At 45.7% G+C, this 27848-nt stretch overlaps 1 protein-coding gene across 2 annotated transcripts; it reads left to right on the top strand.

Moving 5' to 3' along the window:
- The first annotated feature begins 1104 nt into the window (after window positions 1–1104).
- KRI1 (KRI1 homolog) lies at window positions 1105–26864 on the top strand. 2 transcript variants are annotated; one of them, XM_053370733.1, is made up of 19 exons: window positions 1105–1242; window positions 2087–2160; window positions 3281–3386; window positions 3552–3657; window positions 6883–6934; window positions 7360–7394; window positions 8343–8439; window positions 10244–10321; window positions 12734–12861; window positions 13688–13808; window positions 14023–14118; window positions 15466–15636; window positions 16943–17018; window positions 18515–18627; window positions 20537–20678; window positions 22114–22244; window positions 24428–24492; window positions 24964–25059; window positions 26272–26864. In XM_053370733.1, the coding sequence occupies exons 1-19, from the start codon at window positions 1158–1160 to the stop codon at window positions 26699–26701; spliced, it is 2202 nt and encodes a 733-aa protein (XP_053226708.1). In that variant the 5' UTR covers window positions 1105–1157; the 3' UTR covers window positions 26702–26864. The 2 variants fall into 2 exon arrangements, with proteins under 2 accessions (XP_053226708.1, XP_053226709.1); XM_053370734.1 differs by having other exon boundaries at window positions 1106–1242; window positions 3555–3657.
- The last annotated feature ends 984 nt before the right edge of the window (window positions 26865–27848 follow it).

Raw genomic sequence — 27848 nt, forward strand, 5'->3', positions numbered from 1 at the left:
GGATTCCCACACGTTGCCAGCCTTCGTGTCACGTTTGCAGACATCTTTGTAACACAGAGCTGGTTTGCCAACGGGCCTGGTGCCGGAAGCTTACTCCCCGTAGACCACGTCCTTGAGGAACCTGCCAGCTTCCCTTTTGTGGACATGACCATGCCAGGGTAGAGAAGGTCCACCTGCATCAGCACATCTGCCCCAGCTGCAACAAAACATGTCTGTCCTGTATCAGTCTCTGTAACTCTCCAACGGTTTGACTTCACCTCCGAAGGTGAAGAGATGCATTTTAAATAAAAGGACACATTCTACTCATGTAAAAACATGCCGATTTCTGGACCGTCCGCGGGCCGGATTGAGAAGGCGAATGGGCTGCATCCGGCCCCCAGAGCCTTAGGTTGCCTACCCCTGATATAAACGAAGAATTAATAGTACGATGGTTTATATATTTTACTAGAATTAAAACTGCAGCTCCATACAGACTTAAATGGAAGCAATATCCACCAAGCTGGATTTACTTCTTAGTAAACACACTTGAAAATGACCTACAAGAACGGCAAAGCAGTGAACTAGCAAAAAAAAAAAAAGAGAGAGAGATTTCAATCAGATCTACAGTCTGGAAAAAAGTAGAAATTCATAATGTGTTTCCGTGAGTGAGTTTTTTTAGAGCATCAGACTTGCAGGTGAAGCAGGCAGAGAATGAAAAGTTTTAAGACTTTAATAGCTCTGCTTCGTTAGTCACTGCAAAACTATATAATTACATGACAGTGTGACACACACGCAGACACATACATAGTGGGAGAAAATCATTATGATTTTATTTATTTACTCCACAACTTTTATACTTACAACGAAAAAGCAAAGAAAGAAATCCGAAACCATACTTTTAAAACATACGAAGGTTAAAAATATTTCTGAATCAGCCAGAATCTCAGATCCTCGGCGACAATCGAATCCTGTTTCCCGGACTCCAGTCCACGATTCGAGACTTTTAAATCGGAATTAGCAGAAGCCGCCGCCCGATCTGCAGAGTGTTCTTCTTCTCCTTTCCCTTTAACGGGGTGGGCGGAGCAGAACGCGCGTCTCGCAGCCGCGCGCCCTCACGTGCCGCCTTGACCCGGAAGTGCCCCGTGTCCACGTGCGGGAAGACACGGGGCGGAGGAAGCATGTCGGCGCAGCAGGAACTGAGGATCAACGCGGCGTTCGCGGCGCGCTACGGGCGCTACCGGCGGCGAGAGGAGCTGCAGCGGCGTGAGTGGCGGGCGGACGGGGAGGGAAGCGGAGCGAGCCAGAGCAGCTAGTGTTGCCTGCACTGGCTGGCAGCGGCTCCGCGGGATTTCAAGGCAGGGGAGTCTCTCCCAGCGCTGCCTGGGCTCGAACCAGTGCCGGATTTACGTATAAGCTAAACAAGCTATAGCTTAGGGCGCCACTCTCTTGGGGGCCCCCCAAAATATTTAAAGGGGGGGGGAGAGGAAACTGGATGTACATTTCCAACAGTGTTTTGTGTTGTGTAGGCTCCTATTTGTTCTGTGCATATGGCTTTAGATACCTATTAGGTCCATAAATTACCATATAGCATATATTCAACACTTAACATCTTTCCGCAGGGCCTGCAAGACAGAGCTGTTCCATCTGGGCTTTGGTTTGGACTCAGTCTGACCCTTATGTTCCTTCCACTTATGGTTTTGATCTATGGGCTACTATTAAAATGAAGCTGCATTTTAAGTTGTATTTTTAGCCTGTATTTTAAATTGGTTTTCCCCCTCCCTATTATGTTTTTTATTGTAATTTTACTGGTGTTAGCCGCCCTGAGCCCGGCTCTGGCCGGGGAGGGCGGGGTATAAATAAATTATTATTATTATGATTATTATTATTAAAAAACAGCAACAATTTGTTGTTGACAAAAGACAGCTGGACATATAAAGGGCCCCATTACCTTCAGTAGATTAGGACCTCATCAAAACTAAATCCAGCCCTGCTTCTGCCTGGGCTTGAACCCAGAACCTTCAGGGGCTAGAGGGAGGGTTGCCCTTTGTTGCTCCTCTAACATCCCTGCCCGGCTCCTTCCCTCCTTCTCTCCCTTCCACCCCTGCAGTGCAGGACCGCTATGGGGATGCAGGCGAAGGCGACGGGTCGAGTTCTGAGTCTGAGACCAGTTCCGAAGATGAGGTGAGTCCCGCTGCTGTTTTCAGCTGCGGAGAAGTTTCTGTTTTCTGTTTTCAGAAGTTCTGTTTTCTCTGCTGGGAAAACTTTTGGGTTTTTTGTTTTTTAAAAAAATAGTTTTTCATATTAAAAATTTAAAGAGATTTTTTTTCAAACATAAATAATAAAAACAAGACTCCAAGGCAAGGAATCTCCTGGACTTACATCCTCCCCTTTGTGGGTCCTATTATTAATCGAGAGGTCCGGAGGGTGGCAACACGAGAACAGGGCCTTCTCTGCAGTGGCTCCCCATTTGTGGAATGCTCTCCCCAGAGAAGTTCACCTGGTGCCTTCATATCTTTAGGCGCCAGGCAAATACATTCCTTTTTAACCAGGCCTTTGGCTGACCAGATTGACATCCAACACCCTTTTAGAATGTGGCTTTTTTTGGGGGGGGTTATCTGGGTTATTTACATCTCCATTGTGTCCAGAATTCACCCTACAAGTGATATTCCAATCCCACTAACAATTTTAACTGTTTACAATGTGTATAAATTTTCCCCGTTCCTTATTAAAATTTTGATCTTCCTGATTTCTGACTCTTTCGGTCATTTTAGCCATTTCAGCATAGTGATGGACTAAGTTGTAACTTGGGGTCTTCTGGTTTATTAATCAACTTTTTCTCAATAACCTTTATATTTTTTAATATCTCCTCTTTCTTTCTTTCTTTCTTTCTTTCTTTCTTTCTTTCTTTCCTCTTTAATATGCTATTCTGCCGCAGAAAGAAACCCCTCATCGCTGCCTTGCTGGCGTCCCAAACTATGCCAATATCAGTACCTTTATTTGTATTCATATCAAAATATTCTGTAAGATATTTTTGAACCCTTTCAAAAGTCTCCACATTATCTAATAAATTTTCATTTAATCTCCACCTAAAGGATGTTTTATCCTTACCTTTAAAGGCAATTAGTACTGAATTATGGTCAGATAGGGTTTTTGGCAAAATCTCAGCTTTTGTAATTCTTGGACTAAGTTGATGGAAATAATTTGGGTTTTGTTTTTATTGGAGAAGGCCAGGACGGCAGGTCCTCCTGAATATCTTTTTCAGAATATATCCAATCTTAATTGCGCTCTTCTCCTGCGGCAGGAGCTGGACCCCAGATTGGATCGCGCTTTTTACAGCACGCTGGCGTTGCTGAAAACCAAAGACCCCCGGATTTATCAGAAGGATGTCACGTTCTACCGCGAGGAAGGTAATCACTGATCCAGGTTATGATTTCTTGCCTTGGGGGCAGCTGTGGAACATTCTGGCTTGGCCCGGGGAGACTTTTCAGAGGATTTTCTGATCTAGTTTGGGTCCCTAGAGCAGCTTGTTTTCTGGAATTGTCTGTTGGATCATCTATGATTGCTTCTGTCAGCAGATTCTTCTTCGGATAGCGAAGGCAAGAAGCCGCCCCCCAGGAAGAAAGAAAAGCCCATGTTTCTGAAGGACTATGAGAGGAAGGTCATTCTGGACAAGGCAGGGTAAGGCATGAAAATCAGGGTGCCTGCCGTGTTAAACCCCTAACCTGGGAGTCTTGAGTCTTGAACTGTTATTACAGTGTTACCTTGATTCTCAAACACCTCGGTACTCAAACAACTTGGAACCCAAACACTGCAAACCCGGAAGTAAGTATTCTGGTTTGTGAACTTTTTTCAGAAGCTGAACGTGCTGCGTTTTGAGTGTTACTCTGAGGTCTTTCTGCTTTTGCTATTTATTTTGCGTTTTCGTTTTTTCAGCTCTTTTTGTTTTGTTTCTGTGACTGTGTGGAACCCAGTTCAGCTACTGAATGATGGATTGTGTTTCTGCAGTACATTGTTTATTGCTTTCATTTTATGGCTCAAGGGTCTCGTTAGATAGTAAAAATCATGTTAAATTGCTAGTTTAGGGGTTGTTTTTAAAAGTCTGGAACAGATTAATCCACTTTGCATTACTTTCTATGGCAAAGCGCACCCTGGTTTTGGAACGCTTTGGTTTTGGAATGGAATTCCAGAACGGATTAAGTTTGAGAACCAAGGTACCACTGTATTTGGTCACGTTACTTGAGGTGGGGAACAAATGTTAGGATGAAGCTGTCTATGTTGTTGTCCTTTAATGATGGCAATGCTTATCTCGTGGAACACATGAATAAGTCGTTCTGTCTTATGCAATCACTGGGTCACTACATATCTGCGGTCAAAAGTGGGAATGGGTAGTTCCGATCAATATGTGAAATCCAGCCTTTGTGCCACCACACTCTTCTGGCCACCCTGCTCCAACCCAGCCAGATGGGCTGAGTAGAATAATAATAAGAGCAGCAGCAGCAGCAGCAGCAGCAGCAGCAGTAGTAGTAATAATAATAATAATAATAATAATAATAATAATAATAAATAATAATACTTAGCCACAGTCCATAAACAATACTAGTGTAAAGACACCACTCAGGCTTGCAAATTCTTAAGAAACTGTACGAAACAATTTAAAGAGAGAGGACAAAGATGTGAGCATTAGACCTCCAGCCTTTCTTCCCAAAAAGTTGCTATGTCAAGGAAACTGGGGAGTTATCTTCCAAGACGCTTCATCAGCTGGAAGGCCAACAGCACTCTGAAAAGGGTAGCTCCATGCCAAAGTCCTTTTAGTAGTTCAAAATTTCCTTTATAAAGGGTGAAATTTCTATCATTTCCCACCTAATTCGGAAAACGTTTCCATGGGCTGAGATGTGCAGATAATATTTGATATTACGGAACATCTGTTTTGTTGGCAGGCTGTGCTTATGGAAAGCTGAATTTTCCATAAAAAGAGGAAGGGAGTGTTCCAAGATACCTTCCCCTGTTGTGCAGCTTGGGGGGGGGGGCATCTGATACTTCCTAAAATTGTTACTATCGCCCTTGCCATTTGCTTGTCGTGACAGTGGTCCTGGTTCCCCAGACTCCATGTTGTTGTTGTTTAGTTGTTTAGTTGTGTCCGACTCTTCATGACCCCATGGACCAGAGCATGCCAGGCACTCCCGCAGTTTGGTCAAACTCATGCTGCTAGCTTCAAGAACACTATCCAACCATCTCATCCTCTGTCGTCCCCTTCTCCTTGTGCCCTCAATCCTTCCCAGCATCAGGGTCTTTTCCAGGGAGTCTTCTCTTCTCATGAGGTGGCCAAAGTATTGGAGCCTCAGCTTCAGGATCTGTCCTTCCAGTGAGCACTCAGGGCTGATTTCCTTCAGAATGGATCGGTTTGATCTTTTAGCAGTCCATGGGACTCTCAAGAGTCTCCTCCAGCACCATAATTCAAAAGCATCGATTCTTTGGCAATCAGCCTTCTTTATGGTCCAGCTCTCACTTCCATACATCACTACTGGGAAAACCATAGCTTTAACTATACGGACCTTTGTCAGCAAGGTGATGTCTCTGCTTTTTAAGATGCTGTCTAGGTTTGTCATTGCTTATCTACCAAGACCAGACTCCATAGCAGACCTGAACTCTGCCTTGGAGGCGGACAACTTGAAAGACTTAGCAAAGTTACCTGACACAGAACCTGGTTCCCAAACTGAACATGAGTCTGTGTAGACAGCTTCTTTATACCCATCTACCTCCCTTAGCGCTGCCACCCTTTCAGCAGGACCACAAATATCTCCTCCCTCTGGACCTGTAAGGAGGTGAAGGCCTTCTGGGAAATGATATGTAATGAAATGTAAAAAAATGTTGAAATATACATTTATGAAAAAACCCCAGAAGCCTTTACTATTAAGTATACTAGGCCGAGAAATATATAAACAGGATAAAACATTGTTTTTATATGGAACAACTGCAGCGAGAATGTTATTAGCTCAAAGATGGAAACAAGAAGACCAACAAAACAAGAGTGGCAGATGAAATTACTGGACTATGCCAAAGTGGCAAAACTGACTGGAAAATTCTGGAACCACCAGGATCCGACTTTTCTGAAAGTCTAGAATAAATTTGTGTTATATTTGAAAGACCACTGCAAACAACTAACATCACTAGTAGGGTTACAAGGTGTTTGTAAGGTTAATTTTATTACTTACTACAGTTAATTTAGTATGTAAACAAGTTTATGATCTAATAGCAATAAGGTATACAAGAAAATGCAGTACATAGAGAATAGGTTTGAAAACCATCAATCGGGGAGGGGGCTCATGCAGGCTCATGAAGCCAAATGTTTTATTCACTTTTGTACACCATGATGTTATGTAAGAAAATATATGTAAAAACCAATAAAAATTATTATAAAAAACAAAAAAAGTATCTCCTCCCTCTGTCCATGAATTAATGTCCAGAGATTCAAAGATAGAGGGAACAGCATCCCTCTCCTGTGTGTGAGACTTGCTTTGGAGGGGGCGCTTGCCTCCCCCCTGACAAATTATTCTTTTGCCTGGCCTAGATATGTTTCCGACTGTCCCTTTCGCTTGATTTTTATTTTATTGGTGATGATGGCATTTGATCTCATTTCATTCTGATGCGAGTTCCTTTCCATCGCTCCACGTTTATTTCTTAATATTGAAGGTGAAGAAGATGATGCAAACAATCTCTGCGCTTCACTCAGTCGCAGCTACAGTTAGGGTCGTCCCCACCCCCTTTTCCTCTGATTTGTACATCTTACTGACTTTTTATCGCTGTCGTCTCAAAAATTAATTAAGATGCATTTTAAAAAACACACACGCTTCCCTGCGTTGTACAGGATGGAACGATCAACTCACTATCCCTCTTTTCCTACAGGAAATATGAAGATGAAGAAAACGGTGAAGGAGAACCAGTTAAAAACAGAAAGGTGAGGCTGGGAATCTGGAGATCCCTGTAGATCCCCGCCTGAGAAACAGTTTTTATCCAAATGTGATTTTGGTTTTAAATGCAGTGTAAGGTAGTCTCTGTGGGAGTATATTGTGTTTCACTATGGGGTATCAGTGTTTTTAGGGGGTTAACCAGGCTGGGATAGCAGGGATAGCAGGCTTGTTGGTTTTTGAATGTTTGATGTAGATTTTTTCAGTTTCGTTGTTCTGTATGGGACAATGACAGTAAAGATTATCGTATTGTATCGTATCGTGAACTGGGGCTTGGTGCAGCAGTTGCTGTACAGTTCTTGGAAAATTGTGCTGTTTCTGGCCGAGGGAATTCCTGGCCCATTCTAGGAAAGGTGCACAGTTGTGACACGGTGTATTAACCTTCTTCCCTCCCCCTCCCCCCCCAATTTTTCAGAGTTATGTAGAAGAGCAGAAGCAGCTTAAGGAGAGGTGAGCTGAGAACTGTGCCGGAGAGGAGAGCCAGACTCGTCAACATAACAGGCTTGCGGACATTATCTCCCCGCCCCCTTTTGACATTCCTCTTTGAGTGTGCCATCATTTCCCGGTGATGAGGTGCATGAGGGATCAGGCCCCATTCCCAAATGCCGTATGTGGGGGGGAGTATGCTGCCATTACATAATGCGGGGGGGAATCACTGCACGTGCACAGCAGCCCCTTGTTGTTGCTGTTGTTTTTAACTTTGAATTTCACTGTGCCAAGCACTGAAAACAGATTCTGAGACTGAGAATGGGCTCCTTCCCTTCTCCTGAGCTGGGCTTTTCCCATCATCCCAACTCCCATCATCTAGCTAACAGGACCAGTGGTCAGGGATAATGGGAGTTGTAGTCCCAAAACATCTGGAGGGCCGAGTTTGCCTGTGCCTGATCTATGTTGACTGTCCCTGGATCAAATGACATTTCTTCTTTAAGTTCTCAAAGCTGTTAACCATCTCAAGGTTGTCATCTGAACTGGCCAGATGTTTAACTGAGAACCAATCAGTCAGTCCATCATTTGAAAAAGAAGACTCTAGATCTGTCTTACCCAAAAATGGCAACTAGACATTCTGTTTTGGCAACTGTAACCTTGGTTTAAGGAGCCTTTTGGTGCCTAGCTTATACAGTGGTACCTCATGTTGTGTAACCTCCAGGCTACAGAAGCTTCAGGTTACGGCTGCGGCAAACCTGGAAGTGTATGTTGCCGGGTTCACTGCTTGCACGTGTGCAGCAGCGCTCTGTGCACCGTGCGCACGCACAGAAGCAACACCTCTAGTTACAGATTTTTTGGGGTGTGCATGGCACCCCAAAATGAATTAAATCTGTAACCAGTGGTACCACTGTATATCTGAGTTTTTAACACTCTTTCTAAACCTGACTTTGCCCTCCCCACCCCACTATGCAGCTTCCAAAAGTTTGTGGCCGACAGTGATGAAGATGATGATGAAGGTGGAAGCTCGACATCCTTGCTGCAGAAACGGCCCAAAAGTAAAGAGGAGAAGGTGTGTGTGTGTAAAAGAGATGCCTCAAATTGAAAGGCTAAGGGTGGCGATTCCTTCACCGTCCTGTAGCAGTAGAAGTTGCTTTCCTGGCAATGCTCCAAAATTCAAGCTTGAGCATCAGCAGGCATGCTATAAGGTGACCCTGGTGATACCTGGCTTTTGATGGCCCTGGTGAAGGCATCTTTCTTAACGGGAGCAGGAGGTAAGGGGCTGAACGATGGGTATACATAATTTAATAGCCACTAAACTTTGAAATGGGGACGCGGGTGGTGCTGTGGGTTAAACCACAGAGCCTAGGACTTGCCGATCAGAAAGTTGGCAGTTCGAATCCCCGCGATGAGGTGAGCTCCCATTGCTCAGTCCCTGCTCCTGCCAACCTAGCAGTTCGAAAGCACGTCAAAGTGCAAGTAGATAAATAGGTACTGCTCCGGCGGAAAGGTAAATGGCATTTCCATGCGCTGCTCTGGTTCGCCAGAAGCAGCTTAGTCATGCTGGCCACATGACCCGGAAGCTGTCTGCGGACAAACACCGGCTCCCTCGGCCAATAGAGCAAGATGAGCGCCACAACCCGAGAGTCATCTGCGACTGGACCTGATGGTCAGGGGTACCTTTACCTTTAAACTTTGAAATGTGTTTTAATGTTCAGATAAATGTAGCTGCCTTTAGTCAAGGTCAGGGTGGTGCATTGTTGTTGTTTAGATTTACCGTATTTTTCGCCCTATAGGACACACTGGCCCATAGGACGCACCTAGATTTGGGGGGGGGGGGGGAATAAAGGGGAAAAAATTATTTCCCCCCCAGGCGCGGGGCTGGGGCGGGGGAAGCCCAAGCTTCCCCCGCCCCCAGAACGGGTCGGAGAGCACTTCGCCATCGCTCTCGGAGCTTGCGAGGCTGCGGGCGGGGGAAGCCGGAGCTTCCCCCAGCCCCCAGAGCAGGTCGGAGAGCGCTGGCGAAGGTGAGCGCACCTTCGCCATCGCTCCCGGAGCTTGTGGGGCTGGGGGTGGGGGAAGCCGGAGTTTCCCCCGACCCCAGCCCCCAGAACGGGTCAGAGAGCGATGGCGAAGGTGCGCGCACCTTCGCCATTGCTCTGGGAGCGTGCGCGGCTGGGGGCGGGGAAGCCCGAGCTTCCCCCGATCCCAGCCCCCAGAACGGGTCCCAGAGTGATGGCGAGGCTGCGCGCAGCTTTGGCATCGCTCTGGGAGCTTGCCGGGCTGAGGGGATAGCTTCCTGAAGCCTGGAGAGCAAGAGGGGTCGGTGCGCACCGACCCCTCTCGCTCTCCAGGCTTCAGCGAAAGCCTGCATTCGCCCCATAGGATGCACACACATTTCCCCTTCATTTTTGGAGGTGGAAAAGTGCGTCCTATAGGGTGAAAAATATGGTATATACCGCGCTTTGTCTTACGTTCTCAAGGTGGTTCACAGAATAAAATGCAGGATAAAAATAAGCACATAATCTCACGTTGCCACCCTCTGGACTTCACGTGGAGGAGGCACACAAAGAAGGGCCTTGGATGATAAACAAGGAATCTGGGATGATTTATATGGGGAGAGGCGGACCTATAGGTATTGGGTTCCTGAGCTGTTTAAGGCTTTATAGGTCAGAACCAGCACTTTGAATTGGGACCAGAAGCTAGTTGGCAGCCAGTGCAGTCAGGCCAGGATCGGTGTTCTATGCCCAAGCCAGTGAGCAACCTGGCCTCCAGATTCTGTATCGGGTGAAGCTTCCGAACAGTTTTCAGAGGCAGCCCTGTGTATAATCCATGACATTGTTGCCTCGGTTCTACCGTCTCTTCTGTTCTCTCAGGAGCACGAGGAGGCAGACTATATCAGTTGGTTAAAAGGTCAGGAGAAGCCACAAGCAGAGGAAGCGCTCCGGGACCTGGTATGTATTATTATTATTATTATTATTATTATTATTTAATATTTTTATTTATTTATATGCTGACAAACATAAAACAACACAAAGATGTACAATATATTACAAACAAAATACAATAATATATAAATGTAAAAATAAAAATAGAAAAAGAGCAAAAAGGGAAAAGCAAAGAACATTGTCTCAAAAATAAGATATGTATTAACCTAAATTGGACTCCGTTTTCTTTGTTGACTTCCTTCGTCCTCTACATGGGTCTAATATCAACCATAGTAATCTGCTTTCTTTAATCTTCTTCTTAACTTACTTTCTATTTTAATTGTCCTTATTCTAACTGTACATCAGTTTACAGAAGTTAATTAAAACATGTCCAAGAAGTAATATGCGGGCATTGCTTCTTCAGATAATCACTATCTTTCCCCTAGTCTTTCTCAAGTTTTTGTTTGCTGTGGCCCCTGATCGTGTCTGTCAGTCTGGCTAGTTCAATATAACTGAATAATTTATCTTGCCATTCTCGTCTGGATGGAATTGTTTCTTTTTTCCCAATTTTTTGCGATCAGGGTTCTAGCTGCCACGACAGCATATAAAAATAGATTCTTATCTTCTCTGGGTATATCTGTATCAGTTATTCCCAGCAATAAGGCTTCTGTTTTCCCCAAAAAAATGTATCTAAAGATTTTCTTCATTTCTTCAAAGACCAAGTCCCAGAAGCCCTTAACTTTTTCACATTGCCACCACATGTGTATAAGTGTGCCCTCTGATCGGTTGCACCTCCAGCATAAGTTGGATTTAGTTTTATACATTTTACAGATTTTTGTAGGTGTCAACTACCACCTGGTATGTAATGGGCTTGGAGACCAGTTGCTTTGGACGACACTGAAAAATGGGCCACAACGATGGGCAGCCGCATCTGGCTCTGTCTGGGTCGTGGCTTCTTCCTAATGAATTAAGGCACTGTTTCCCTCAGACCTAGACAAGATTTTTGCAACAGGCTTCCGGAATAGCTGTGACTCCCAGAAGCGCAAGATTGGGGTTGCAGTGCCTCTCCCAAGACGCTCAGCGTGCTGGTCTTGGTCTTGAGAGTCTCAAGTTAGCTAGGAGAAGGGACCCGACCATTTGCTGTTTCCTTAAAAGGTAAAGGGACCCCTGACCATTAGGTCCAGTCGCAGATGACTCGGGTTGCGGCGCTCATCTCGCTTTACTGGCTGAGGGAGCCGGCGTACAGCTTCCGGGTCATGTGGCAAGCATGACTAAGCTGCTTCTGGCAAACCAGAGCAGTGCATGGAAACGCCGTTTACCTTCCCGCCGGAGCGGTACCTATTTCACTAGTTGCACTTGACGTGCTTTCAAACTGCTAGGTGGGCAGGAGCTGGGACCGAGCAACAGGAGCTCACCCCGTCGCAGGGATTTGAACCGCTGACCTTCTGATTGGCAAGCCCTAGGCTCTGTGGTTTAACCCACATTTCCAGCCGCCTCAATAAAGTAACGGAACAGAAACAAGCATCTTGACACAGAAAGGATTGGGCTCCTTTAATTCCTGAGTCCTGCTACATCGTCACCTCGAGCTGTTTTCTGCTAGTCTGAGGCTAGCAGAACATTTTTCTGCGTGAGCAGGTGCTTCCCCACGTTGCTCCAGGAAAGCATGTGTCTGCCCCATTGATTGATTGATTGATTGAATTTATATATTGCCCTATATCCGGAGGTCTCAGGGTGGTCCACAGAAAAGGTCACAGTATTTAAAATAAAAATAAAAGCAATAACCCCATAACAGCCCCCCCCCAAGAAAGATCCACATTTTAAAAGGGTACGGGATGTCCATCAGGTCAACCAAAGGCCTGGTTAAAAAGGACCGTTTTTGCCTGACGCCTAAAGGTGTATAATGAAGGCTCCAGGCGAACTTCCCTGGGCAGAGCATTCCACAGACAGGGAGGCCACTACAGAGAAGGCCCCGTTCTCATGTTGCCACCCTCCGCACCTCTCGAAGAGGAGGCACACAAAGGAGGGCCTCATAAGATTATCCCAGGGTCCAGGCAGGTTCATATCAAAAGAGGCGGTCCTTGAGGTATTGCAATCCTGAGCCGTTCAAGGCTTTATGGGTCAAAACCAGCACTTTGAATTGGGCCCGGAAACTAATTGGTAGCCAGTGCAGTCAGACCAGGATCGGTGTAGTATGCTCAAACCATCTTACTCTGGTGAGCAACTGAATTCTGCACTAGCTGAAGTTTTTGAACAGTCTTCAGAGGCAGCCCTACTTATAATATATATCACACACCGTTAGGATGAAATGGTCCTTTGGGGGATTTTCTGCACTGTCCCTGTCTTCCAGAGGAGTCTTTGGGTGTGGGCTTGATGGTATGGTGAGCCTTGCTCGGGTCTTGAGGCGGGTGACTTCATTTTGGGTTTCCTCTGTTTCCCCAGGCTCCCCTTAAAGAATACTGGAATGACCCAGAACTCGATGCGGGGGAGCGCTTCCTGCGAGATTATATCTTGAACAAGCACTACAAGGAGGCAGATGATGGAGGGGAGGAGGAGGAGGAGGAGGATGGGTGAGTGGATGGTTTTTTGAGTTCCTTAAGGATAGGGCATAACTTTCCCTGGTGTGTCTCCCCCCGTCCCCAATCCAGGAGAAGGTAGATGGAAAGAAAATTTAATAGGTTGAGCTACCCTCTTCCCCCATTCACTAATAGTGCACCTTCATGGGCAAGATCTAACACAATGTCACTTAAGGAGATTGATAATCTCTGGGCATGCCTTCTACAGTGGTACCTAGGGTTAGTACTTAATTTGTTCCGGAGGTCCGTACTTAACCTGAAACTGTTCTTAACCTGAAGCACCACTTTAGCTAATGGGGCCTCCTGCTGCCGCTGCGCCACCGGAGCACGATTTCTGTTCTCATCCTGAAGCAAAGTTCTTAACCTGAAGCACTATTTCTGGGTTAGCGGAGTCTGTAACCTGAAGCGTATGTAACCTGAAGCGTATGTAACCCGAGGTACCACTGTATAGTGACACCAGGATAACCTTATTCTTCCCACCTTTATTGGTAGAAATAAATTTTAATTAAAAAAAAAAATCATCCATGCCCACATGGTCCAGAGGTAGGTGTACATGGGTCCATGGGCTAAGTTATTTGCACAGAGTTCTTTCCTCTTAAAGTTTCTGATTTTCACCAGCAATACCAGGAAAGATCATGCTTACTAGCTGCTTTGCTTCTCAGTATTCTCTGGTTGGCCTCTGTTATTTTCTCCTACCGAGAGAACCTACCTAAGGACTCTATAAGGGCTCTTGGGTACCCCATAAGGGATAAAGGAGCAGTTATTTCTTATAACACTGTCCTTGCGCTATAGTCCTGCTCATGTTCTGCCTTCTCCACAGGCTCCCCGGAGTGCAGCTGGCTATATCGGATTCGTCGGATGAGGGCGAGCTGTTCTTAAAGAAGCAAGAGGATTTCGAGCGCAAGTACAACTTCCGCTTCGAGGAGCCTGAGGCCCAGTTGGTGAGGGGCAATGTTCTCTGCCTGCACGGGCCTGGGAAGTTAGGCTTTCTTCTCGGTGTCCTGGCGCTGTTATGTTATGAGTGACAAGAGGGACGTCCTCTCTCTGTGAGGAGACTGGGGTGATGAAAGGGGGTGCTGCTGGGATCTCTGCTCATCTGAAGAACGCGAGGCTGAAGAGTTCTTCTTTTCTCTTCTCCGATACCTGTACTGCTAGATGAAAACCTATCCCCGCAACATTGCAACCTCGGTGCGCCGGAAGGACGAACGCCGTAAAGAGAAACGGCAGGAGACGCAGGAGCGCAAGAAGAAAGTGAGTTCTGCACAGATACGAGCGGATAATGTTCAGCTCTATTGGGCTGCCTAGGAGGGCTGAAACTTTTGCCTATTATTATTAATATTATTATTAGAATTTATATACCGCCCTATACTCGGAGGGCTCAGGGCAGTTCACAGAACAAAATCAAAATATAAAATCACAAAATATATAATCAAAATGAAACCAACAACCCAATAACACGTCCCAAAAACCCCCACATTTTAAAAGGGCATAGGGTAGGGGTAGGCAACCTAAGGCCCGGGGGCCGGATCCAGCCCAGTCGCCTTCTCAATCCAGCCCGCAGACAGTCTGGGAATCAGTGTGTTTTTACATGAGTAGAATGTGTCCTTTTATTTAAAATGCATCTCTGGGTTATTTGTGGGGCCTGCCTGGTGTTTCTACATGAGTAGAATGTGTGCTTTTATTTAAAATGCATCTCTGCTTATTTGTGGGGCATAGGAATTTGTTCATTTCCCCCCTCAAAATATAGTCTGGCCCACCGCATGGTCTGAGGGACAGTGGACCAGCCCACGGCTGAAAAAGGTTTCTGACCCCTGGTATAGGGTGTCAAATCAAATCAACCAAAGGCCTGGTTCAAACGGAACGGTTTTGCGTGGTGCCTAAAGGTGTATAATTAATCATTTCATTTCTATACCGCTTTACATTTTTCAGAAAAAAGCTCAAAGCGGTTTACAAACCTACAATAAAACAACAAAAAAGTAATCCAGAATAAAACGTTACTGAAGAAAGTCAAATATAAATTATACATTCCAAGCAACATAAATAACGGGAAACTAAAATGTTAAAGATTTCAGAATAAAATATTGCAAAGAAGGTAAACACACATTTAATGCCGCAAAGTTAACCCCAAAAGTATCTGAAACATTTCAAAAGAAAACATTACTAAAGGAAGTCCAGTATAAAATGCACATTTAAAACAGCATAATTAGCAAGGAAATAAAATATAAACGTAGAGTATATCTGCTGCTGTTGCTGCCATTTCTGCCAATGGTGGTTCATGGTGGGCGACAGCAATGGAAGCTCAGGCTCAATGACCTGGGTCTGCACTCAGACAGCCAAGATGATCTCTGGTCTCTTCAGCAACCTCAGCTTTTGTAGCTGGAGTCAGTCCAGACCCCGCCCTCCCAGGTCAGGTGGGGAAAGTTCTGCAAAGCGGAGAGCAGGTCTCTCAGGACTCCCAGGGAAGTGTAGGCGGGTTCAGGCATGAAGGCGCCAAGCGAATTTCCCTGGGAATAGCATTCTTCAGACGTAGATCTGGGTGCCGGATGGGCCAAATAACGGCCTCCTCCCGTAATACTGTGCTTTTCTTCACCCTAAAAGGAGAAGGCTCAAAAACAGGAGGAGCTGAAGCAGCTGAAGAACCTGAAGCGCCGGGAGATCCTGGAACGGCTGGGGAAGCTGCGTGAGATCACCGGCAGTGCAACCAGCACCTTCCAGGAAATGGACCTCGAAGGGGACTTTGATCCCACCCAACATGACCAGCTGATGGAGGTGGGTGCATGTTGTATACCAGTGCCGAGGGTTCTGGCTGGCAGCCAGAAGACACTGCCCCAGCCCCCCTCCAAAATGGTAGGGCTGGGTTACGGGTGAGTCAGCTGAACCCCATTCTCTTGCCACAACGAGAAATTGAGGGAAGTAGATTTGGCTTGTCGTTTGAAAACGGCTCAGTGAATTGATTTGAAACTGAGCAGTGCTTTTGCCTTCTAGGCATTAGCCAACTTCTTCTTTTTTTTTTTTTTAGAAATCATTTTTATTTGATTTTACAAATATCAATTTATAACATTCCAAATGCGTATCCATATATAGAGATTACTCTGAATCTTGAGAATTCCCCCTCATCCCCTTCATGGGCCCTATTGTCAACATTTACAACTGCATATTATTCCATATTCTATGTAGTCGTACTTTGGAAGTCGAACGGAATCCGTTCCAGAAGCCCATTCGACTTCCAAAACATTCGGAAGCCAAAGCGCAGCTTCTGATTGGCTGCAGGAGCTTCCAGCTGTTTGGGGACTACAATTCCCATCATCCCTGACCACTGGTCCTGTTAGCCAGGGGTGATGGGAATTGTAGTCCCAAAACAGCTGGAGGGCCAAGTTGGGCCATCACTGGTTTAGGCAGTAGCCAATGCTTGAATTGATTTGTAGAGTTGGATGGGACCCTGAGGACCGTCTAGTCTAACCTTTCTCCCGGTATGCCCCACGGAGGACCTTAAAGTCCATAAATAGCAACACCCTAGTGGTCCCGGGCCCTAAGGAAGTTAGATTAGCTTTATCCAGAGCCAGGGCCTTTTCAACTCTGGCTCCGGCCTGGTGGAACGCTCTGTCTCATGAGACCAGGGCCCTGCAGGATCTGATTTCTTTCCACAGGGCCTGTAAAACAGAGTTGTTCCACCTGGCCTTTAGCTTGGAATCAACTTGATCCCCTCCCCCTCTTTCCTTTTTCCTTTCTCCTTCGGTGATGAAACTCCTTATTTGGGGACTTCCCTGGCTTTTTTTTTTCTTCTGGCCCACGTAGGACCAGTCTGGATAGTTGGCCTTGGTGAAGACTTGACCTTTTCATCCCCCAAAAAGTTTTTGATTTGAGTTTCTACTGAAACGAGGCTGCATTTTAATGTTGTATTTTGATCTTGTTTTTAAGTTGTATTTCAATCAATTGTTTTTATACCTGGTATACCGGGCCACCCTGAGCCCGGTCTTGGCTGGGTAGGGCGGGGTATAAATAAAAATTATTATTATTATTATTATTATTATTATCATCATCATCATCATCATCATCACCATTCTGTTTCCTACAGAAATTATTTGGGGACGAGTATTACGGAGTTGGTGAGGAAGAGAAACCGCAGTTTGAGGCAGAGGAAGGAATTGACGGTATGTCGAGAAGATGCCCTGGCACATGGGCAGCTTGCCCTCGGTCTGAAAACAAATTTGCTTGTGAGGTCAGCATTGGGATCCCCAATTCTAGAGCAGTCCCCCCTCGACCTGGTGCTGTTTTGGGTGAGGACGGCGGGATCTGTTTGTCCAAACCATCTGAAGGACACCAGGTTGGGAAAGGCTGCTTTAGATGGGCACCTGCTCAGGTGGCTTTTAATGATGTGTTTGTGGAGTGTTGCATGAAACTGGCTTGATCCAGCAAGGTTCTTGTTAGTCTTCCTTTTGGCGCATGGAAGATCTGTTGCAGAACCGGGAGATGTTTTTGGTTGGGAGAATTTTTGCTGAAGAGAACATGACCTGGGGACATGAAAGGAGGAAGGCAAGCAAGCCAGGAGTATTTTCCAGATGCTGCCCACGTAATCTGGAATCTGCCTGGAATGTTAAAATGACTGCTGTGCTTTAGAGATCCTCAGGAGTCATTTGGTGTATTCTTGCGTGACGCTTGTTTCTTTTTTTTATTTACCGTATTTTTTGCTCTATAACACGCACCCGACCATAACACGCATGTAGTTTTTAGAGGAGGAAAATCCGTAGGCATGCCACCCGTAGGCATTTCCTCCATAACACGCACAGACATTTCCCCTTACTTTCTAGGAGGAAAAAAGTGAGTGTTATGGTGCAAAAAATACGATATATATAATTTTTATTAAATGTTCTGATTTACATTTCAAAATATTCATTTAAACAACCTTAAATCAATGTCTTCCCTTCTCTTTCCATGGTTCATTTTGCATACCACCCATCCTTCATATTTTACATAAACTAAACCATTCAGTAATCTATTGTTACATCCATCAGAACTTATTTTCACTGTTGAATTTATCTTAATGCTACCAGCATTCTTTACTTAATATATGGGTGAAAATTGTGTTCATTTAACATTTTCCAGTCTTTTTCCAGTCTACATTCTTTTTGTTCTCTTATTCTATATGTTAAGTCTGCAAGCTGCATGTATTCCATCAGTTTAAATTGCCATTCTTCTTTGGTTGTTACCTTCCTCGTTTTCTATTTTTGGGCTGATAAAACATGAGCCGCAGTCGTAGCATACATAAATAGTCTTTTTTGACAGCTGGGAATTTCCCTCTGAATTATCCCCAACCAAAAGGACTCTGTTTTTTGGAAAAGTACTTTTAAACATTTTTTTCAATTCATTAAATATCATTTCCCAATACTCTTTTACCCTTTTACGTCCACCACATATGATAAAACGTACCCTCAACCTCATTACATTTCCAGCACGTGAAGCTCGTTTCATGCCTTCAGATGCCTTAACAAGGGGACTCTATGTTTCTTTATCCATCCCAACTTTGGTTGAGGGATTCTTGGGCATTACTGCAGGCCGGTTCCTGGGTGAGGTTCAGAAAGCAATGGGACGAAAGGAATCATTAGCTTAGAAAGCAAAAATGTCTTTTTCGTCTTCATCCTGAATGCAGATGAATGGAATTGGGACAAGTGGACAGGAGGGGATGGAACTGAAGCAGAAGCTGACCTGGGGCTGCAGGAGGATGAAGAATACCATCCCCACTGTGAGGATCCTGACTTTGTGGTATGTCTGGCTTGCATTCTTAACCAGGGGGCCCAGCTCAGGTTGCTGAGGTGGTGCGGGTCTCTAATACTACTACTACTACTACTACTAATTTTTTATTTATACCCCGCCCTCCCCAGCCAAGGCCGGGCTCAGGGCGGCTAACAAGCAATAATAAAAATAAGTTGAATGAATACAACTTAGAAACAAAATTAAAATACAACATTAAAATATTGAAATATTAAAATGTAGCCTCATCACAGGAGGAGAAAGGAAAAGAAAAAAGAAAGGGGGAGGGAATCAAATTGGCTCCAACCCAAAGGCCAGGCGGAACAACTCTGTCTTATAGGCCCTACGGAAAGAAATCAGATCCTGCAGGGCCCTGGTCTCATGAGGCAGAGCATTCCACCAGGCCGGAGCCAGAGTTGTTAATAATAATAATAATAATAATAATAATAATAATAATAATAATAATAAATAATTAATAAAGCAATAAAGCATCAAACATTAAAAACTTCCCAAAACAGGGCTGCCTTCAGATGTCTTCTAAAAGTCAGATAGTTGTTTATTTCCTTGAGATCTGGTGGGAGGGTGTTCCACAGGGCGGGTGCCACTACCGAGAAGGCCCTCTGCCCAGTTCCCTGTAACCTCACTTCTCGCAGGGAGGGAACCGCCAGAAGGCCCTTGGAGCTGGACCTCAGTGTCTGGGCTGAACGATGGGGGTGGAGACTCTACTTAAGGTCTACTGGGCCGAGCTGTTTAGGACTTTAAAGGTCAGCACCAACACTTTGAATTGTGCTCGGAAACACTTTGAATTGTTCTCGCACCCCTTTATGCACTCCAGCCATGGATTGGCAGAAGATGGTGCCCGTGAAGAGATAGGCAAATAGATGAGGGAAAGTCACAGTCTCTGGTCAGTGTGACCAGAAGGCTCCCTGCAGATTTGAGGACACTTAGCAAAAACGGTGGCATCTAATAACCTAATGGATAGAGGTGGGGAAAGGAGGCAGACTTTGAGCAACAACTTCCGTGAGATGATGACAGGATTTGATGCATTTTTGCATGCAGCTGTCGCATCCAGGCTTTCCTCCCTGAGGACTGGGAACATATTTAATGAAGAACGGTGAAATCTTGATTTCCTAGGAGCCTTGCACAACCATAGGGGTGCAGTTGGCATTCTGTATGCTGAAGTGAGCAGCAGGAGAGATGCCCTTGCAAATACGATACGATAATGTTTATTGTCATTGTCCCATATAGAACAACGAAATTGAAAATCTACATCAGACATTCAGAAACCAACAAGCCTGCTATCCCAGCCTGGTTAACCCCCTAAAAACTCTGATACCCCATAATTATATACAATATACTCCCCCAGAGACTACCTTACACTACGTTTAAAACCAAAATCGCATTTGAATAGAAACTGTTTCTCAGGCAGCTAGTCCTGGTCTTTATACCTTCTTCCAGAAGGCAGAAGCTGAAAGAGATCATTTCCGGGATGCGCACTATCCTGCGCTATCTCTGCAGCTTTCTTATGGCACCTTGAAGCATAGATTTGATCCAAGGTGGGAAGAGTGCACCCAATTATTCTTTCCGCAGTCTTTACAACCCTGGACAACATTGTTTTTTCCCTGGCCATGCAGCTCCCAAACCGCACACACAGACCATAAGTTAATACACTCTCAACAGTACAATGGTAAAATGCCATCAACAGGTCCTTTGAGAGGTTATTTTATGGGGGCGGGGGCTGGTGAGCGCTAAGCAGCAGCTTCTTGCTCTGTGTCTCGTTGGGTTCTGGTCTTGTTTTCCCTGCGTGACTTTTGGCACCAGGGGAGAAGGGAGGTTGGCTCTGCTCTCCTCCCAGGGTTTGTGATGCCCGCGTGAAATGACGCTTGCTTTTCTCTTCTTCTCCCTCTTCTCACCTCTTCAGATGGATGCCGATTATGACCCCACCCAGGAGCCAGGCCCATCCAGAAAGCAACGGAGGCTGGAGGTTCCCCTTCTGGGCAAGAAGAAGCGCAAGTCGCATTTTGCAGAGGCTGTCAGCCGGGAGAAAAAACCCTTTGACCCCGGTAAGGATGGTAATAATAATAATAATAATAATAATAATAATAATAATAATAATAATAATAATTTATTTATACCCCGCTCTTCCCAGTTCAGAAAACCGGGCTCAGGGCGGCTAACAACAAATTTAAAACACTTAACTGGTGCAACAAAAACCAGCATAAAATACAGTATAAAACGTGAATAACAATAAATTCAGAATTCAAAAATCAGTTTAGGGGGGAAATCCATCCAATAAACATTAGATGATCACCAGGGCTAGCTGGCTAAATTAGTCCTATTTGGGCCAGCCAGGAGACCCAGGGAGAATTAGCTGTGGGATCCCAGAGCGGGTAAGATGAGCAGGCCTTACTTGCATGGCGACTTTTGCCCATAGAAGCTCTCCCAGGCCAGGTGGCGTCAATTGCATTTGAGAATTGTTGGAACTGAGAGAGAAGGGGACTTGCTCTCTTTGGGTGATGGAGGCTTCCCTGAGAGATTGAATGCTTCTGGGCATTTTTCAGCTTCCCCGTTTAGTGAAAATCTTCTTGCCCAGCCAAACGTCTTTCTCTTCCTTCTTCCCTCCCTCCCTCTCTCTCTTTTTTTAAAAAATATGCTTCTCAGGTTTATACATTTCATTAATTTCACAATCATTTTAACGTTTCAAAATTTGACTTCCTTTGGTTCCTTAAATTTATTTTTAATATCTTCCTCATATCCAAATTCACCTTTATTTGCTCGATTATTTATCTACTTTAAATACTCTTACAAAACTGCAGGTTATTACAATAATCCTGTCGATGTCCTTATCTATTTAAAATTTATCTGTAAATACTCAATAAATTATTTCCATTCTTTTATAAGAAGTTTGCTTATCTTGATTTCTTATTATTCCGGTAAATTTCGCCATTTCTGCATATTCCATAAGTTTTTGTGTCCATTCTTCCTTTGCTGGGACTTCTGCTTCTTTCCATTTTGGGGCGGGTAACATTCCTGCTGCTATAGTAGCATACATAAATAAGTTCCTTTTTATTTTATTTTTTTAAATATTTTTATTAAATTTTATTTAACAAATTTAAATTCAAACATTAAACATCCACATCATCATTTAAGCTTCTCTGAATCCTTCGACTCCCCTCCGCCCTTCCATGGTTACAATTATCAATCTTTTTTTCAACTGCTTCCCTTATATTCTCTATTTTTTAAAAAGAAACAATCCATTTTTTACGATAGTTTTTCGTACATTGCAAGCATTACTGCAATCCTGCCAAAGTTTTTAATTGTTAACAGTGTTCTCTTAAATACATTATAGATTTTTTACATTGGGGAAAAATATGCATCAATAAGTTTCTATACAATTTAGGTATTTCTGTCCCTATAATTCCCCAAAGAAAAGCTTCTGGTGTTTTTGTTTTTGTTTTTACAAAGGTTATTAAAAACTCTCTCTCTTTCTCTTTGCAGAGACAAAGACCTTTGAGCAGTACCTAGATGAATTCTACCGCCTGGACTATGAAGACCTGATAGGGGACCTGCCTTGCCGTTTCAAGTACCGAACCGTGGTCCCCTGCAGCTATGGCCTCTCGACCGAGGAGGTAGGTAACTTTACCCTTTTGCAGAGACTGAGGCGGATTTCTTTTCTCCCGCTGGGGTGGGGAGGACCGTTGTCTGTTTTGGTCAGACAGTGGTATCTCGGGTTACATACGCTTCAGGTTACATATGCTTCAGGTTACAGACTCCGCTAACCCAGAAATAGTACCTCAGGTTAATAACTTTGCTTCAGGATGAGAACAGAAATCGTGCTCCAGCACCGCGGCGACAGCAGGAGGCCCCATTAGCTAAAGTGGTGCTTCAGGTTAAGAACAGTTTCAGGTTAAGTACGGACCTCCGGAACGAATTAAGTACTTAACCTGAGGTACCACTGTATATTAGACGAGATCCAACAAACTGAAGCTCAATCCAGAGAAGATTGAGGCACTGTTTGTGGGCGGTTTGGTAGACTGGATGGAAGGAAGATGACCTGCTCTTGATGGGGTTACATTCCTTTTGAAGGAGCTGGTATGTAGCTTGGGGATACTTCTGGACCCATTGCTTGAGACTCAAGTGGCTTCAGTGGCACGGGGTGCCTTCTGTCTGCTTCAGCAGGTGGCCCACACATGCCCCTGTTTGGACAGGGATAGCCTAACATCTGTCATCTAAGCTCACGTAACCTCCGGGCTAGATTATTGCAATACGTTCTACATGGGGCTGCCTCTGAAGGCGATTCAGAAACTTCAGCTGGTACAGAATGCGGTGGCCAGCTTGCTCAAGACCAGGAGCCAGCAACCTTTTTCAGCTGTGGGTCGGTCCACTGTCCCTCAGACCGTGTGGTGGGCCAGACTATATTTTGGGGGGGGGGATGAACAAATTCCTATGCCCCACAAATAACCCAGAGACGCATTTTAAATAAAAGCACACATTCTACTCATGTAAAAACACCAAGCAGGCCCCACAAGTAACCCAGGGATACATTTTAAATAAAAGGACACATTCTACTCATGTGAAAACACGCTGATTCCCAGACCATCTGCAGGCCGGATTGAGAAGGCGATTGGGCCTTAGTTTGCCTACCCCTGCTCAAGAGTGTTTGAGCATACTACACAAAACCTGGCCTGACTGCACTGGCTGCCAATTAGTTTCCGGGCCCACTTCAAAGTGCTGCTTTTGACCTACAAAGCCGTAAACGGCTCAGGACTGCAACACCTCAAGAACCGCCTCTTTCTACACGAACCTACCCAGACCCTGAGATCATCTTCTGAGGCCCTTTTTCACGTGCCTCCTCTGGAGGGTGGCAACATGTGAACAGGCCTTTTCTGCAGTGGCTCCCTGTTTGTGGAATGCTCTTCCCAGGGAGGCTCATTACATATTTTTAGGCACCAGGTGAAAACATTCCCCCTCAACCAGGCCTTTGGCTGATTTGCCATGCTGTGGCCTTTTCAATGTGTTTGCGGGAGGCGGGGTTGTTACTGGTTTGGTTTTGTTCCGTTACGTATTTTGTGTTCTCATTTTGTATTTTTGCGTTGTGAGCTGCTCTGTGATTTCCGGATGAAGGGAGGCGCACAAATTTAATAAACAAAGGCCGGGGTGCATGCTTCTGGAGGATCAGGTGCCAATTGGTGCAGCATTCGGACTGCCTCACCAGAGTGGTGAATTCTCTGGTTATCTCTCACTTGGACTACTGCAATGCGCTCTGTGTGGGGCTACCTTTGAAAGTGACCCGGAAACTACAACTAATCCAGAATGTGGCAGCTAGACTGGTGACTGGGAGTGGCCACCAAGACGACATAACACTGGTCTTGAAAGACCTACGTTGGCTCCCAGTATGTTGGTGCTGACCTTTAAAGCCCTAAACGGCCTCGGTCCAGTATACCTGAAGGAGCGTCTCTACCCCCATCGTTCTGCCCGGACACTGAGGTCCAGCTCCGAAGGCCTTCTGGCAGTTCCCTCCCTGCGAGAAGTGAGGTTACAGGGAACCAGGCACAGGGCCTTCTTGGAAGTGGCACCTGCCCTGTGGAATGCCCTCCCACCAGATGTCAAAGAGAACAACTACTACCAGACTTTTAGAAGACACCTGAAGGCAGTCCTATTTAGGGAAGCTTTTAATGTTTGTTTCATTACTGTATTAATATTTTGTTGGAAGCTGCCCAGAGTGGCTGGGGAAACCCAGCCAGATGGGCGGGATATAAATTATTATTATTATTATTATTAAAATAAGAAAAGAATGATTCTTTCTCACTAGATCCTGGCAGCTGATGACAAGGAGCTGAACCGCTGGTGTTCTTTGCGGAAGACCTGTATGTACAGGTGAGGCGCAGGAAGGATGCGGTGTCTGTCTACACTGGAAACCGAATTAAAGGGGGGGTCCTGCTGTGTGCAGTGTGGCTTGGGGACCAGGACTCCTGGGTTCTAGCGCACTTCTGGTTGCGCTGGTCACCGTGACTTGTGCTTCAGTTTTTTCGAAGAATTCAATATTTTCTGGCAAGCGACAATGTACAAAGGGGCCTGCAAGTTTGGGAATGGGGCGGAGGTGTCAGCTTCTGAGTCACAGAGCAATCCACCGCAGCTCCAGTGTCTAGCTAAGAGGAATCTTTGCAGACCTCTTGGTTTTGGGGGGGTTCTGCACCTGCACAAGGCACCATCCACTACCTGCCATGCTGTTGTCTACGATGAGATGGTTTTGTTCCTTGCTTTTCCCCTCCCACCCCCATCAGGGTGGGAAGGCAGGGGAGGCGGGCACCTTTCATGTGGCACCTGACAGGTGTATTCTCCATGCAGGTCTGAGAAGGAGGAGCTGCGAGACAAAACGGCCTATGAGCAGAAAGGCCAGAATACTTGGAAGAAGAAGCAGGTTCTCAAATCCCTTCAGTCAGAGTACGTTCTCTATTCTATATCTCTCTATATTGCTATTTTATTTGGTTTCAAGATTGCATTTTAACACTCAATAATTATACTCTTTCAATGCTAATGACTTTCTGCTTGTCCATCCTCAAAGTTCATAAATATAATTTCACATAACTGCATTTTAAAGTACCCTCATGTCAAGCTTCATCCTCTTTAACAGGTTTCTTAATATAATCTACTGTTTTTTCCCTTAAACTTCAAACCCCACTGTGGACTTCATGTATAAAGAATTACTTTTTAAGTCATGCATTTCTAAAGTCCGTTTTGGGGGCCTAATCCCGTCCACCGGTTGGTTTAATCCAGTCCCTGTGGCAGTTTATTTCCTGGGGTAAAATCCTAAAAAAGGCCAACAACTTTGCTTGGCCCTCTCAGCCCTTCGCATCATCAAATCTGGCCCTCTTTGAAAAAAGTTGGGACACCACTGTTTTAAGTAAACTTGGCAAGGGTTTTCCTGTCCTCTTTGCAAGGATCTAAGCTTGAGTCTCTTATCGGTGCCATCAGTTTGGTCATATCTGCGTATTCTTTGATTTTTGTCAGCCATTCTTCCTTGGATGCTATTCTTTCCTCCTCCCCCTTACGAGCATAAAGATTTCTTGCCACTGTGATTACTGTATTTTTCGCTCCATAGGGCGCACCTAGTTTTTAGGGGGGGGATAAAGGGGAAAAAAATTATTCCCCCCCACACAGCCACGGGGCTGGGGCGGGGGAAGCCCGAGCTTCCCCCAACCCCAGCCCCCAGAACAGGCTGCTATCTGCAAGCCTTCAGAGCCCGAAGGATTGCGGATAGCTGCCTGAAGCCCGGGGAGCGCAGCGGGAGTTGGTGCTGCGCTCCCCAGGCTTCAGGCTGCAGGCTACTCTCCGCAAACCTTCGGAGCCCGGGGGGAACTCCCGCCATGCTCAGAAGGCTTGCGGATAGCTGCCTGAAGCCTGGAGAGCAAGAGGGGTCGGTGCGCACCGACCCCTCTCGCTCTTCAGGCTTCAGCGAAAGCCTGCATTCGCTCCTTAGGACGCACACACATTTCCCCTTCATATTTGGAGGGGAAAAAGTGCGTCCTATAGAGCAAAAAATGCGGTACATTCCCTCCTGAGGCCATCTCTTTCACTCTGCAACGCAGCAGTAGCCCTCCGAGATCCGCACGATGTTTTCGTCCTATTTCATTCATCCGTTTGCTCCCCTTTCAGGCCGGAGGAGCCGGAAAGCGAAAAGAAAACACCAGGCAAGAAAGGAAAGAAGGGCAGGGACAAGGCCAAGCGCCAGGAGCTGCCTGCTAAAAAGCTGCAGCCGTCCGGCGCCGAATGTGAGGGAGAACGGCTCCTGCTTCCCAAGGGAGACCGTGGACCGAAACCAGCGCCAGCTGCAAGCAGCCGGGTGGAGACTGCCACTCCACAGGACCCCTCTCCTGCCCTCCCCAGAGTCCAGAGGCCGAAGAAGAGAAGCAGGAAGGGGGTGGCGCGGGTCCGTGTGGGCCACTTGGAGTTCAGCCGCCAGCGACTCCAGGCCTACGGCCTCAACGCAAAGCGCCTGCACTTCCGCCAGCTTCTCCGCGAGAAAAGGCGGAGGAAGTCTAAGGAGGGCACTCAAGACCAGGCCAAGAAAGCAGCTCACGCCTGAGCTATCCTGCTGCGGCTCATCTTTGGAGCAAAAGTTTCCTTTCCTTGGACCAGCGACCTGTTTGATGGCTGCAAGCGATCGCCCAGAAGGTAGCGCTTGGTGCCTCTGGGCTTCAGGGCAGGATTTGTGCGGAAGAATGATTCAAATACATTGCCGGTTGATACCTTTGTCCCTCTTGGCATTTTGTATCGGCTCAATTGCGTCCTTCTGTTCGTCTACCCCAGTGTTTCCCAAATGGATCTCCAGCTGTTTCGGACTACAGTTCCCATCATCCCTGATCGCTGGCCCTGCTAGCTAGGGATGATGGGAGTTGTAGTCCAAAAGCAGCTAGAGACCCAAGTTTGGGAAACCTTGTTGTAGCCTTGTAAGTCTGCGCCCATCACAGTGGCTGTTCTCTCGTCAGTCCTTACACAGCATCCAGACCATTTCTTTCCTGATTGGGGTTGGTGGGTTTCCTGTAAAATGCAGTTGCAGAACCAGCTGGGTCCCATGTGGATTGGCAAAATGCTCTCAAAAATTTCCAGAGCTCCTGTGACATTAATGAAGCATTTCTCTCTTTTCCTCTTCTTCTTCCTCATCAGTATGGGTAGGAAGTTGTTGGTGAATAGCTCATTAATTTGTCCTTTAATATCTCTTGAATTCCACTATCTCTTTCTACAGGGACGTGGGGGCCTTTAATTCCTTGTTTCTTTTTCTATTTTATTTTTTGATAGCTGAATAGCAGTATTTTTAATAGTGGGAGAAGGAATCGTGAATTAAAAGCCACAGAAACTGATGCTGACATTGGGGCAACGGAGAGGCTGTCACCAATTAGCTACCTAGCTTGTTCATTGGGAAGCAATAAAACCAGGCTGTGAACATCACCCAGGCTTGCTTGAGAGTTAAAATTACAGAAGGCTCATGGTTGTGAGAGAAGGGCATGATCTGCTAAAATAAGTACCATGTGGAGCCTTCATTTTAATTTTGCTTTCACCTAATTATAGAAAATAAATTCCTGAGCAGTGCAGAAGTGAAGCAGATAGTATTAGATATCTAGTTGCAAGTGGCAAGCAAGCAAGTCCTGCAAGCTGTTCTCCTTTTGAAACTTGTTCCAAAAACCATTCAAGACAAAACTATTTACGTACGCAACCACAGCTGCATGGACTCT

The sequence above is a fragment of the Podarcis raffonei genome, chromosome 17 (assembly GCF_027172205.1).
Source record: "Podarcis raffonei isolate rPodRaf1 chromosome 17, rPodRaf1.pri, whole genome shotgun sequence".
NCBI classification, from domain to species: domain Eukaryota; kingdom Metazoa; phylum Chordata; class Lepidosauria; order Squamata; family Lacertidae; genus Podarcis; species Podarcis raffonei.